This window comes from Periplaneta americana, chromosome 12 (genome assembly GCF_040183065.1).
Source record: "Periplaneta americana isolate PAMFEO1 chromosome 12, P.americana_PAMFEO1_priV1, whole genome shotgun sequence".
Lineage (NCBI taxonomy): Eukaryota > Metazoa > Arthropoda > Insecta > Blattodea > Blattidae > Periplaneta > Periplaneta americana.
In genome coordinates this window covers 132,833,740-132,847,264 of record NC_091128.1, presented here as the reverse complement: position 1 = coordinate 132,847,264, position 13,525 = coordinate 132,833,740, and the positions used below count along the sequence as shown (strand labels likewise).

General features: G+C 33.7%; 1 protein-coding gene across 4 annotated transcripts in view; it reads left to right on the top strand.

Annotated features, from left to right (window-relative positions):
• The window catches only part of LOC138710896 (adenylate cyclase type 3-like), a 780,256-nt gene that overhangs the window by 682,892 nt on the left and 83,839 nt on the right, over window positions 1–13,525 (top strand). For all 4 annotated transcript variants that reach the window (XM_069842085.1, XM_069842087.1, XM_069842086.1 and 1 more), the window contains exons 12-13: window positions 6,204–6,320; window positions 9,009–9,265. In XM_069842085.1, coding sequence (XP_069698186.1) covers window positions 6,204–6,320; window positions 9,009–9,265 — 374 coding nt within the window. The remainder of the gene's footprint in view (window positions 1–6,203; window positions 6,321–9,008; window positions 9,266–13,525) is intronic.

Sequence of the window (13,525 nt, the reverse complement as noted above, 5' to 3'; positions counted from 1 at the left end):
CAGGAGAAGCAATTGAAAGTTTGAAACGCTTAGCGCTCAAAGCTTAACTGTGATTTTCCGATCATTACTGGACAATAACTATCCGTGTTAATGCCATATAACACTCTATGTACATTCTATAGGTCTTAAGCTATGCATTGACATCTTGGTTCATTTTCGACAAGAAAGTGACATCCATCATTCTTGCAGTGGACTCTCCATATATTATTAGAATGTCAAGAAACAGATAATACAAGGAAAAAGTGGATAAGTAATAAATTTTTTAATATGAATAGGTATTTAGCATATAAGAAAATATGTAATATAACTAATATAGGAGAGTTAAATAAATTGGGCAAATTTTTAATGATAGTGAAGATGAAATGGGAAGAGGAAGTTAAAAGTAGTGTGATCTTGTAGTGTGTATGTGTGTTTTTTTTTGTTTTGTTTATTTTTTTTAGTTGTGAGACTTGGCATAGGTGATTAAAATTGTAAAGTAAGGCAGATCTAGAATAATATATAGGCCTAATTGTAACATGTCTGTCTTACAGATATATGATATATGAATAAATATATGAAATATTAAATATCATTCATTCATTCATTCTTCTGTCCAAGGACAGGTCTTTCACTGTATTCTCCAATATTTTCTATTTTCTGACTCCCTCTTAGTCTCCAGATATGATCCATCAAATGTTATTTTAAGTGATCGTTTCATTTAATTTAGTATATTCCCTGTTGTTGTTGTTGTTGTTATTATTATTATTATTATTATTATTATTATTATTATTAATTATTGTTAGTATTAAATATTAGTATTATTATTAATTGTATTTTTAATTAATAAGTTTATTATTGTCATTATTGAGTGTAATTAGTTACCACTGCCACCGGGTATATACCCACTGCAGTGTGAATAAATAAATACATAAATACATACATACATACATACATACATACATACATACATACATACATACATACATACATACATACATACATACATACATACATACATACATACATACATGTATTTATGGTTTAATGTGGTCTCCTTTGCCGTCCGCCCACAAAGAATGAGAAACAACTTGAATATTCGATAAACCGAACCTGAGACACTCCGCAAGAATGGGAGAGTTTTGGATACTGACTATAGCGCTAGGCGTTCAATAGCAATATATAATTTATATTTTTTGTAACCGGTTGTGCACGACTCTAGTGAACAATTCATCGCGCGATCATTTCAGTAACGGTGGAAATAGATTATGTAGTGTGACTTATAGGCATAATGAAATGGATTAAAGACTCTGTGAGTGACTGCGTGAAAGAGTGTCTGAATGACTGACACAAAATTTAATTTGTAAATCACTTAGTGATTCTAGTGAGTGACTTGAAAATTGGATAGACTACTTGTTGATTAGGATGGTTGATTTATTGAGTAACTTAATAATTGAATGGTTAACGGTAAGCGAGTGACGAATTGTTTGAATGAGTATCTTTTATTCTATTTTATTATTTTTATTTATTTTTTTTTAAATCCACCACCAACAGAAGCAGGCTTCCAATTACAGGTGGCTTACATAGATATATACACAAAATGCATAATGAGAGAAAAAAAAACAACAAAACAAACAACACAAACGAAAGAAAGAAAATACATAACGGTAATAGATGCTATAATATAATATTACAGTTAATATAGTGCCAAATGTCAATATAATGATGCAAAATTATTTAAAAACTAGAGTAAAAACATTATAATACACTTCTTCATAATTTAAATATCTAAGGAAATACAATTCTTTTTAATATTGTATGATATTTTTCAATTGTTAAACTGAAATACAATTGAGAATCACAGTTTAAAGACAGAGAGTTGTAAGTATTACTCATAACAAACAATGGAGAGTTCTTGAAGAAAACAGTTCTAGGAATAGGAATAATAAAAGGTTGCCTATGACATAATTCTGTTCTTTTTACATTGAACTGAAGGAATTTAAGAAAATCACAGTTATTCAATATACCGTTAACAGTCTTATAGAGTAAAATTTGGCTATTTATTAATCGTCGAGATTTTAAAGTTTTATAATTAAATTAAAAAAGTAACTGATTATAAGAAATTTGCTTTTCATAAGACAACACGTGATGTTTTTTAAAATATAAATAACGTAAAAATCTTTTCTGTATTCTTTCTATTTGCATCTGATGGGACTGGAACTGAGGTGACCATATTACAGACGCATACTCTAGCTTACTTCTAACTAGAGTTTTAGTGACTGGCAAAGCGTATAAATTTTCCTAATGCAATTTGGCGACTGTACAGATCCCAGAAAAAAACATGGACGATAATTCAATCCTTACTCAATAGAGTGCATTGCCTAGTCCCCGCAGTGAAATTAAGATGTACTTATGTACAGATCATGCATTTTGTCAAGACACTCGCGATGTGCAGTACGGGAACAACGTTTTCGTGGAGGGGGTAGGAGTAGAAGGGAAGGTCGGGCGTGTGTCTACCGAGTTCAAGGCAAAACCTAACCCATTTCCCTATAATTCGTAAGTAGACTCATCCGATCTAGTGCGCAGCTCTGTAGGAAGAGTGGGGGAGTGCCTGGACAAAATGCATGAGCTGTAGTTCAGTGGCGAAGCGTCAGGGTAGGCAGAGTAAGCTGAGCTTTCCCAAACATTTTCGAAGAAGGGACAAAATCAATTTATAATTTAGTTAATTAAAACAGGAGAGTTCCCGCGCTTTGTTTACCTTTTAGCACCGTAAAGCACGGCCTAGATCACCATGCCTTCAGTCCAGCTTATCCAAAATTTCTGTCACGCTTCGCTACCGGCCGTACTAAGTATTTATGTCTCCCCTTCCCTCTGCTTACGTGTCAGCGTATACAAATTAATTATTTAGTTTATTCTTAGTTCATTAAGACAATTTTAATTTATTTAGATTTATTATACATCTTGATTACACAACTTTTAACACTGTATCACTTCGGAATATGTATGATAAGAACTTTCTTGTGTTAAAATTTTAACGTACCTTGTTAACATGTTTCGACCTATTTTCGGTCATCTTCGGAACTGGTCGTTGTTGGTCTTGGCGCCTCTTGTTTCCTGTGTGGGTGCGTTCGTAGTGTAGAGTCAAAGAGTATATGTGTTTTGAAATGGAAATACTGCACATCCAACCAAAAATCCAGAAACTCAACACACTAGAACAATATGAAATATACAGACACACGAAAACACACCCCAACGATATTCTCAACACACAACTCAATTTCAAAACACATACACTCTTTGACTCTACACTACGAACGCACCCTCACAGGAAACAAGAGGCGCCAAGACCAACAACGACCAGTTCCGAAGATGACCGAAAATAGGTCGAAACATGTTAACAAGGTACGTTAAAAATTTAACACATGAAAGTTCTTATCATACATATTCCGAAATTATATTTATTCTTATGTCCTTAAGTTAGATATACAGTTTTGTTATATTATTTTGGTTTCCTTAGTTTAATTTGAGTTTTTGATCTTTTTCATTTTGTTCTGAGTATATTATTTTCGAACTGTTTAGGTGAATTTCCATTGCCTCTTTTTTTAGATTTTTTCTGTTACTTTGAATTTATTTACAATAGTTTCTGTTGTTTTAGATCAGTTTCTATCCAAAATAAATTGAAATTAATAAAACAGATCTAAGCTAATGAAGAGAAACTGACACATATCTGAGAATATAAACATTTACCAATGAAACTGAAATTAATCAAAGTAAATGGAAGTTAAATTAAACCAAAACCAATCTGCACTAACTAAAACTAACCTGATAACATTTATAGCAACTTAAATAAACCGAATTAATAAAAAATAACTGAACGTAACCGAATTAAACTAAACCAACGCTTAAATAACTGGGCATAATCTAAGAAAGTTGAAACGAACCTCAACACACGAAAACTAATCTAGGCTAAATAAAATGAAATAAACCTAGGCATGCAAAACCTATCCAGTGTGGCTTAGTGGATAAAGCGTCAGCACTGAAAATCCGAGTTCGAGTCCCGGTGCCGGAGGGAATTTTTCTCTGTTCTACTCATACTTCATCATAACGTAAAGAAACTAAAACTGAATGTAGAAAATCGAACTTATTCTAAAAAAAAAAACTATTGAAAACAATCTCCAATAAAATCTAATCTAAATTAAGCAAACTAAATCAAACTAAATAAATTATTTGAATATGTCGTAATTACAGTATGTAGAAGGCATGGCGTACAGTACCAGAAAAAAAGTTATGACCCGTTTGAATATTCCAAGTCCCGCTTACAATACACTGCGCATGATCAGAGATCCAGAGCACAGATACACAAGCGAACACTTCACCTCGGCGTGTCAATCTTCTCATTAAGGTCCGGGTCCAAAATCCAGACACCGAACGTTATCGTGTAAATCGATCTATGAAACAAACGGCCAGAGTCGGGTTATTGCTATTTTACTGGTACTGTACATAATTTTCTTGTCAGTAATTTCTTACCGCGGAGGTTTCGTAAAGCACTTTCGTGAGTAAAGGCTGGTTCACAATAAATCGGGAACGGAAACGACAACGAGAACGAGATCGGAAATAATGTTAAATATATTTATTTCAACATTATTTCCGTTCTCGTTCTCGTTGTCGTTTCCGTTCCCGGTTTATTGTGAACCAGCCTTAAGTGTTAAATTTTTGTTACCATTACCACTATTATTATTGTTACTTATTACTTTTATTAGTCCCATGTCACTTCAGCGATTTCATGTTGTGAACGTTATTTGTCACTCAGTTCAGTACTTGTATATCTCCACCCAGTTTCCTGAATAGACTGCTCCGTGGTTCATTTCTCTGCATGTTCTCAAGGGCGTCAGCTGGAATTGATTTCACGGCGCTGACTTACGTCGAAGCAGTTATCTTAACGGGGTGTTAAGTTAAATATTACTCCCTCTGTTTCAAAATATGGCATAGAAAGATGTCATTAATTCTGTTCCAAAATATGGTATAGATATGTTTAAGTTCTCAGTAATATAATATAACTTTATGCTCGACCATGCCGAAATGTAGTAATTATACACCTGGTAGCAGCCCTTTAATAGACCTCATTAAAGTACACCTATTCATTAAAGTTCAGGTGTTCCACCAATCAGAAAATACCATTGTAACAATATGAAAGCGCAAGTATCGATTATTCTCGGATATGCAATCGAAAGACAACAATAAATCAATAAATCACATATATTTGAAATAAAGTCAGTTCTGTTACTATAATAATTAGCGTTAATTGTAAATAATATTCAAATAAATTCAATTTGTCATCTCGTTTTTCGATGTCTAATTCAATTTCAAGGTTATATCAAGATTAAAGTTCATTTTACTCTCTAGATTATATCAAGGTCAATGTCGACATTTGTTTCTCGGAAAAAAATCAATACTTTCGCATCTGCGCACGTCTCACAATTTACGAGGTATTGCACAAGGTCAGTTCCGCTCCTCAGTCAGATAAGAATAACATGAATACTTATGAATAATTTCAAGTTAGAAATATGGTCAAGCATAAAAAGTCGTATGAAACTTGCCTATAATGGTAATTAAGACGCTAGTATGAAAATTATGAAACTCGCTTGCACTCATTTCATAAACATACTCGCGTCTTAATTACTACCATTATAGGCTCGTTGCATAATGTACTATTAATACATCTTCTAGATACTTATATGTTTGATAAATTAACATAAGAAAAACATAAAAATAAGGTACATTTCATTCTGTGTGATACCAAATTAATAAAAGATGAAACAAAAATTATCTTCAGAGAGATATTAACATAAAAACTGCAATAAATTGTAACCCGTTTTTATACGGCTGTTGTGCCTTAGATGTTCTATTCAAAATTGACTGGGTTGTTGTTACATTTTCTGCAACAGGAACACCACAGTAGGTACCCATTTGATTTCTGTTCATAATGAACTATTTAAATATTATAGTTTGATGCACTGCAGAAGATTAGAAACATTCACAACTGCACTGTCTGATAGTCCATTCACTACTGAACAGAATACCACACCGCGAAACATTTCGTGCGCGCATGCGCAATAATCAGACTTGTTTGCTTTGTTACTATATCATATTCTGGAACGGAGGGAATATAAATTGTTCGAAGATGAATAATAATATAGAGTGAAATAATGTATGTTGTTTGTTCACAGTCCTTTCCCCGGCCTCTGGTACGATGCAGCGAAGCAATGAACAACTCATTGTGGATGAGAAGAGTGATTGCAATTGTGGTAATCCTCCTACTTGGAGTGGCCAACATTGTAGACATGGTAACGCAATCTTGACTCTATTTTAATTCCATTGAATTACGTTCGTTCGAAAGTTTTCCGCACATTCTTCTGTACAATAATTAGGACTAGAAATTTTAGATGCTGCATCTTAATGTTTTTTTTTTTTTTTTTTTTTGCTATTAAAATGCCCAAATTGGTTTGTCTTGGAAAGAAAACATGAAATAAACACTCCTGTGTTTTGCTTAAACATTTTTACACTTTTTTTTTCAATGTCAGCACATTTTTGCACTTTTCCCCCTTCCTTTAGCTCCTTTACCGCATATTATTCCTATAAAAATTAAACAAGGAAAACCGGTGTACACGGTGTAAACGATATAAACTACCAAAATTATACCGACTGTACGTCACGGTCTACTAAACGTGCTGTGTAGTGAAATTTTGTTCTTTCTTATAGTTTTGTTTTTAATCCCTAAAAATCATGTCCAACACACTCTGATACTACCACAATAGCGAGACAACATTAACCTGATTTTTAAACAAGAATATCACCACGGTTACAATGTACTTTGCGGACCAAAGTAAATAATGACGGTCTGGTATCATTTCCAAAAACAATAGACTCACATATATTTTGTTTACATTCTATTTTATCAAGTCAGATAATAATATAACTAGGAAATTTATGTTATTTTTAAAGACACGTATTATAAATATCAAGGTTATAATTTTACGCCTGTTCGATGTGTTTACTAGAAATATTCTACGTGATTACATTTAATGACCTGATCCATAGCATTCAGGCCAAATTCATGCTTACATTTTAAGCTTCTGTTGTATTGTATTGTATTATATGTATTAACATTCCATGGTATTCATACATTGCTTACAGCTAGAATATGGAACAAGTCAAAAAACTTAATACTATTATAAAGTCTTAATTTTATAGTCACAGTCTAAATGAAGTATATACAGATGAGATTTACAATATAGTCTACTAGTACAACACAAATTTTAGTATCAATTTCATGAAGTGTTATTGAATGTCATGAATTTACCTACAGAATAGAAGGCGTGAGGAATTAGGTACTTCTTTAATTTTGGCCCTAAATAATCTTATGTTTTGAGTTTCATTTTTTATATCGATAGGGAGGCTATTAAAAATTTTTACTGCCATATAACGCACTTCTTTTTGATAGCACGATAGACTTGCTTATGGAGTATGAAAGTCATTTTTGACGTGTATTTATGCTATGAACTGTTGAATTAGTTACAAAGTTTTCAGGATTACATACGAGGAAGATTATTAATGTAAAGGTATACTGACAAGCCATGGGCATTATTTGTAGTTTTTTTAAAATAGTCCTACACGATTCCCTAGATTTGACACCTACAACTATTCTAATTACTCTTTTTGTAATAGGAATATGCTGTTACTATCTGTGGAATTTCTCCAGAATATTATTCCAAAACTCATTACCGAGTGGAAGTATGTAAAGTATATTGTTTTTAAGGTATTGATATTTACTACTTTTTGCATAGATCTAATAGCAAAACAAGCTGAATTTAATTTTTCTTTTACAATTCATGTTGGGAATAGTCAGCTAAGCCTCATGTTAATAACATATATCAAAATATAATTAATTATTTATTCCGTCTTATGGGTTAAGCATTGAAAGGAAAACACTGATGCGTTACATCTTATTTAGTCTTAATATTAACGTTTTCGTCCTTTGTAGGGCATCTTCAGGTACGAGATATAACAAATATCATCTAAAATCAATTACAAAACATTCTTTACATTTGGAAATGACATGACTAGAGTAAATATGACGTAGTAACAATATTAATCATACACAGCAACATTAAAATATCCTGTCAAAATATTAAAACAAATTTAATGAAACTAGTTATATACGCTTTTATGACTCCACATTTAATAATATCAGGTTTTTATATTTCTAACATTTCATTGATGTTATTGTGATCACCACATTGATCCACTTTCTGTATGCTTCTCTATTTACTTTCAACAAGTTTTTGGCAACAACACAAATATATTTAGGAGACCATGTGTGTACCTTGTATGCCAACATCACGTATTCAGTTTTAATTCATAGCTATGCAAATTCACATCGTTTTAAGTTTGTTTTAATATTTTGACAGTTGATTTTAATGTTGCTGTGGATGATTAATATTGTTACTATGTCATATTTACTCTAGTCATGTCATTTCCAAATGTAAAACATGTTTTGTAATTGATTTTAGATGACATCTGTTATATCTCGTACCTGAAGATGCCCTATAAAGAGCAAAAACGTTAGTATTAAGACTAAATATGACGTAACACATCAATGTTTTCCTTTCAATGCTTAAACCATAAGCCGGAATAAATAATTAATTATATTTTGATATATGTTATTAAGCTGAATTTAGTTTGGGGGTAATTTCTTTAACATGATTTTTCCAGTTTAACACATTCTCGATTTTTAAGTCAAGAAATTTGGTTGTTGTTGTTGTTGTTTCTAATAGAGATCTATTGTTAATTATTGCACTAGAAATTTGCGAGGTTGAATTTGGACTGGTTTTAAATTGAATTATGTTATTTTTGTTACAATTTAATACCAATTTATTCACTGAGAACCAGTCACATAACAGGCATTAGGTAGAACATTTTGTCTTCCTCTTGAACGAAGCAGTTGCGTTACAATATTGTCTTGTCCTGTACAGGTGTCATGCACGACGCCGTCTAGTCCCAGCAACTGCACGACGGTGGAGGACCTGGGCACCGTGTGTCTGTACCCCTCGTACTTCTCCTACTTCGGCGTGCTGGTGCTGGTAGCGGCGTCCCTGCCCGCCCAGGTGTCGCACCTCGTGAAGGCCGGCCTGCTGTTCCTCATCGCTGCTGCACACTGCTGCATGAACGTCTTCGTGATCGGTCCATCGTTAGACTGCGAAGAGCAGGCCAACCATCGGGACTGGGTCAAGTGAGTACTTGGAATGCAATGCAATTTAGGAAGGGAGCATACGACCCACAATTGCGACCTTTCGAGATCTATCGAGATCTTAACGAGGACCTTGAATCGATATCTGCATGGGCCAGAAAGTTTGGTTTGACTCTCAATGCAAGAAAATCACAAGCAATCCTAGTGGGACACCAACGTCTATTATGCAATATTACTCCTGCTCTTCCAGTCAAGTTAAACGACACAATAATCCCTTTTGCTTCCTGTGTTAAAAACCTTGGAGTTTACTTTGATACGTATTTAAACTGGAATAACCAAGTAACCCATATTACCAAAAAAGTGCTTTCCATACTACATTCCTTAAACAGCATTCGAAAATTCCTTCCGCTATCACTCAAGAAAATACTAGTGGAAACACTAGTAATGCCCCACTTCGATTATTGTGATTTTATGCTGACTGACCTCAATGTCAACCAGTCGCAAAAATTACAACGTGTTCATAATTCTTGTGTTCGCTTCGTCTGCGATGTCCGTCGCGCTGAACACATTACCCCATCCTTCCAAACTCTAAACTGGCTACGGCTTAACGAACGTAAAAATGTTCATTCTCTTGTTCTCCTTTTCCAAGTCCTTCACACTTCTACACCTACCTACCTTCCCTCCCGTTTCAGTTACCTGTCATCATATCATAATCTCTTCACACGCACGCAAAATAGCCGCATACTAGCCATACCAACACATAAGACATCATCGTATTCATCATCATACACAATCTCGCTTTCGCGTTTGTGGAATACCCTACCCAGTGACATCAGAGACTGTCGGAATTTAATAGCGTTCAAAAGCAAACTTATTAAACATTTTCTTACTACGTAGAGTAGGTTTAATTTTTACTTAATCAATAAAAGAAATGCTTCTCTCTTCTTAACTTTTACAATAAACGGTCTAGCTTTTATTAATCAGTTAATCTTGTAGTACTTTGATTCTTATTGTATTTGTAAATTTATATTAATTGTAATTATAATTGTAATTGTATCCTTAATATTGTAGTTGTAATCCCCTGGTAGAGGGGAAAAGAAGGCCTGATGGCCTTATCTCTACCAGGTTAAATAAATAAATAAATAAATAAATAAAAATAAATATTACGCTAAATATCAAGCTAGCCGTATTTCCAAACCCACACCGGCTGACTACACTAAGGTTCGCTGATTACTCAGGTTTAGAGCGTTTCGGGGGAACGCAAAGGAATGATGACGAAATGGAGAAATGTTGACTGAGTGATGTAAAAGCCTAATATGAGAAAACGGGAGAACTCCGAGAAAAACCCCAACTGCGAACTTGTACACAATAAGTTCAGCATGGATTAATATTCTTAATGATGTTCCCACTATACCTGATCAGTAGGGACCGGATTTTTATGTAATTACATATTATATTCCCTTCAACCTAACCATTTTTAATAACAAATCTTTGCGAATCTTGTAATTACCATTAATATATTAAAATTTGATACTACATATTTTTACATATTTACCCCACCTTACGTATTATGGCTCGGTATTACATAAATCTACATATTTAGGGATTTTATCCATTTCTACTTATCTAAAAGGGAAAAAAGTTTCTGCTGGGGAAGTTAACAATTTGAAATACACAGATTTAAAACACCTTTTTGCCTACCTAAGAAGGGATATATTTCGGGACGAAACTACATTAAAACATCGTTATAATATGTATATGTAGTGTAGCTTATGTTCTTTCACAAGTTTTATTCTCTCACTTAAATATTGACGTCTTTATCGATGCATCACTTTATTTACATATATTTTTTTACGGTATTACTAAAGATTTTTCTTCGAGAAACTCCGATCGTGTTTTGACAGCAAATTTAATTCCAGGATATTCTGCTTATGTAGAAGACGGAAAGAAATGTTTCCTTTACTAAGGTTTTAAGGCCCGCAATTTTATCTAAACGGAATATTAAATCTTCTTTCCCATTACTCAGCGCTCATGACCAGAATAACTAATCCCGCTTCTCTGAAGATCCTCTTAAAAGATAAGTTCTCTTACGCTGTCAATAACAGACTGTCATCATGTAGTCGGCTTGTTCGTAATAATCTTGAGAAGGCGGGGTTGAGAGATGTATACCGTCTTATTAAAGTCAGTATTATTATCAGAGTTGCTGAAACAGATTCGAGACGAATGCAATCAATAGCGAAGACGTAGCTAGAAAGAGAGCGAAGTAAAGATGTGTAAATGTACGAAATAAGTAAAGGGATATTGAAATCGAGCAAAGGAAGGCTATGAAATTTTATAAAATAATGATCATAAAATTTTGTCGAATATCCTTTTGAGAAGATTAACTCCATATGTAGATGAAATTATTGGGAATCATCAGTGTGGTTTTAGGCGTAATAGATCGACTATTGATCAGATTTTTTATATTCGACAGATATTGGAGAAAAAATGGGAGTATAAGGGTACAGTACATCAGTTATTTATAGATTTCAAAAGGCATATGACTCGGTTAAAAGAGAAGTTTTATATAATATTCTAATTGAATTTGGTATTCCCAAAAAACTAATTCGATTAATTAAAATGTGTCTTAGTGAAACTTGCAGCAGAGTCCGTATAGGCCAGTTTCTATCTGATACTTTTCCAATTCACTGAGGGCTAAAGCAGGGAGATGCACTATCACCTTTACAGTAGAACCTCTATTATCCGTGGTAATGAAGGGGGTGGACTGAACGGTTAATCGAAAAAATCGGATAATCCGTACCATAAAAAATGTTTATAAATTAAGTGCATAATACACAATTTCGTAATTTCCTTTGTAGTCTTATGTTAACGTGCTATTTAGTGGATCAGGAGCTCATTAAAAGTTCGGTTGTCAACGACGGGTACTTAAGGGCTAAAGGTACGTTTTCCTCGGTGCGACTATTGCTATGATCGTTCAGCGATGATCGTTGAGCACTATTTCTTTGTATTTTCTAGAGTCGCGGCAGTTGCTCGGAGGAAAACAGCTCCATAGAAAATACAAAGAAATAGTGCTCAACGATTATCGTTGCACGATCATCGTTGAACGATCATCGCAATAGTCGCACCGAGGAAAACGTACCTTAAGGATTGATATTTGATGATTGTCTGCGAAAAGATAGGAATACGTGAAGTCTCGTGTTGTAGAATTACGTACTTTATACTTTTTATCCTTGTTTTTTTTTTTAAATCGCGTACATTTGTAACGCCAATTTTCTACTCTGAAGCAGCATTAACCACAATTTCTTCTTTCCGAAACTTTTCAATTATTTGTAATTTTTTTGATAATTAATACAATACGTTTTCTTTGACAATTGTAAAAGTCAATTGCATAGGCGTTATACAGTACGTCCATTCGAATAGTAGGAATAAGGACTAAATAAATTGTACACGCGTTTCTGGAAATTCTTGGTGTAATTTCTTTGGAAGCAAGCAGTGATTATTTTACAAGTAATTGTGTTTGTTGCCGACAGCGAAGCATTTCTACTGCATAGGCCTACTTTGTAGTTAGAGTAAAGGCTTGTAATAATCTTCTGTAGAAACAAAACTTAGAGTACTTCATATTTTTTCTGCAGCAAAAAGAAAATAGGAGCTAGAAAAAAAAGTCGGATAATCCGACAATCAGTTAATAGGGTGACGGATAATCGGGGTTCTACTGTACTTTTTAACTTCGCTCTAGAATATGCCATTAGGAAAGTTCAGGATAACACAGAGGGTTTGGAATTGAACGGGTTACATCAGCTTCTTGTCTATGCGGATGACGTGATTATGTTAGGAGAAAATCCACAAACGATTAGGGAAAATGCGGAAATTCTAGTTGAAGCAAGTAAAGCGATAGGGTTGGAAGTAAATCTCGAAAAGATTAAGTATATGATTATGTCCCGTGACCAGAATATTGTACGACATGGAACTATAAAAATTGGAGATGTGTCCTTCGAAGAGGTGGAAAAATTCAAATATCTTGGAGCAACAGTAACAAATATAAATGATACTCGGTAGAAAATTAAACGCAGAATAAATAGCCTATGGGAAATGCCTGTTATTATTCGGTTGAGAAGCTTTTGTCATCTAGTCTGCTGTCAAAAAATCTGAAAGTTAGAATTTATAAAACAGCTATATTACCGATTGTTCTGTATGGTTGTGAAACTTGGACTCTCACTTTGAGAGAAGAACAGAGATTAAGGGTGTTTGAGAATAAGGTTCTTAGAAAAATATTTGGGGCTAAGAGGGATGAAGTTACAGGAG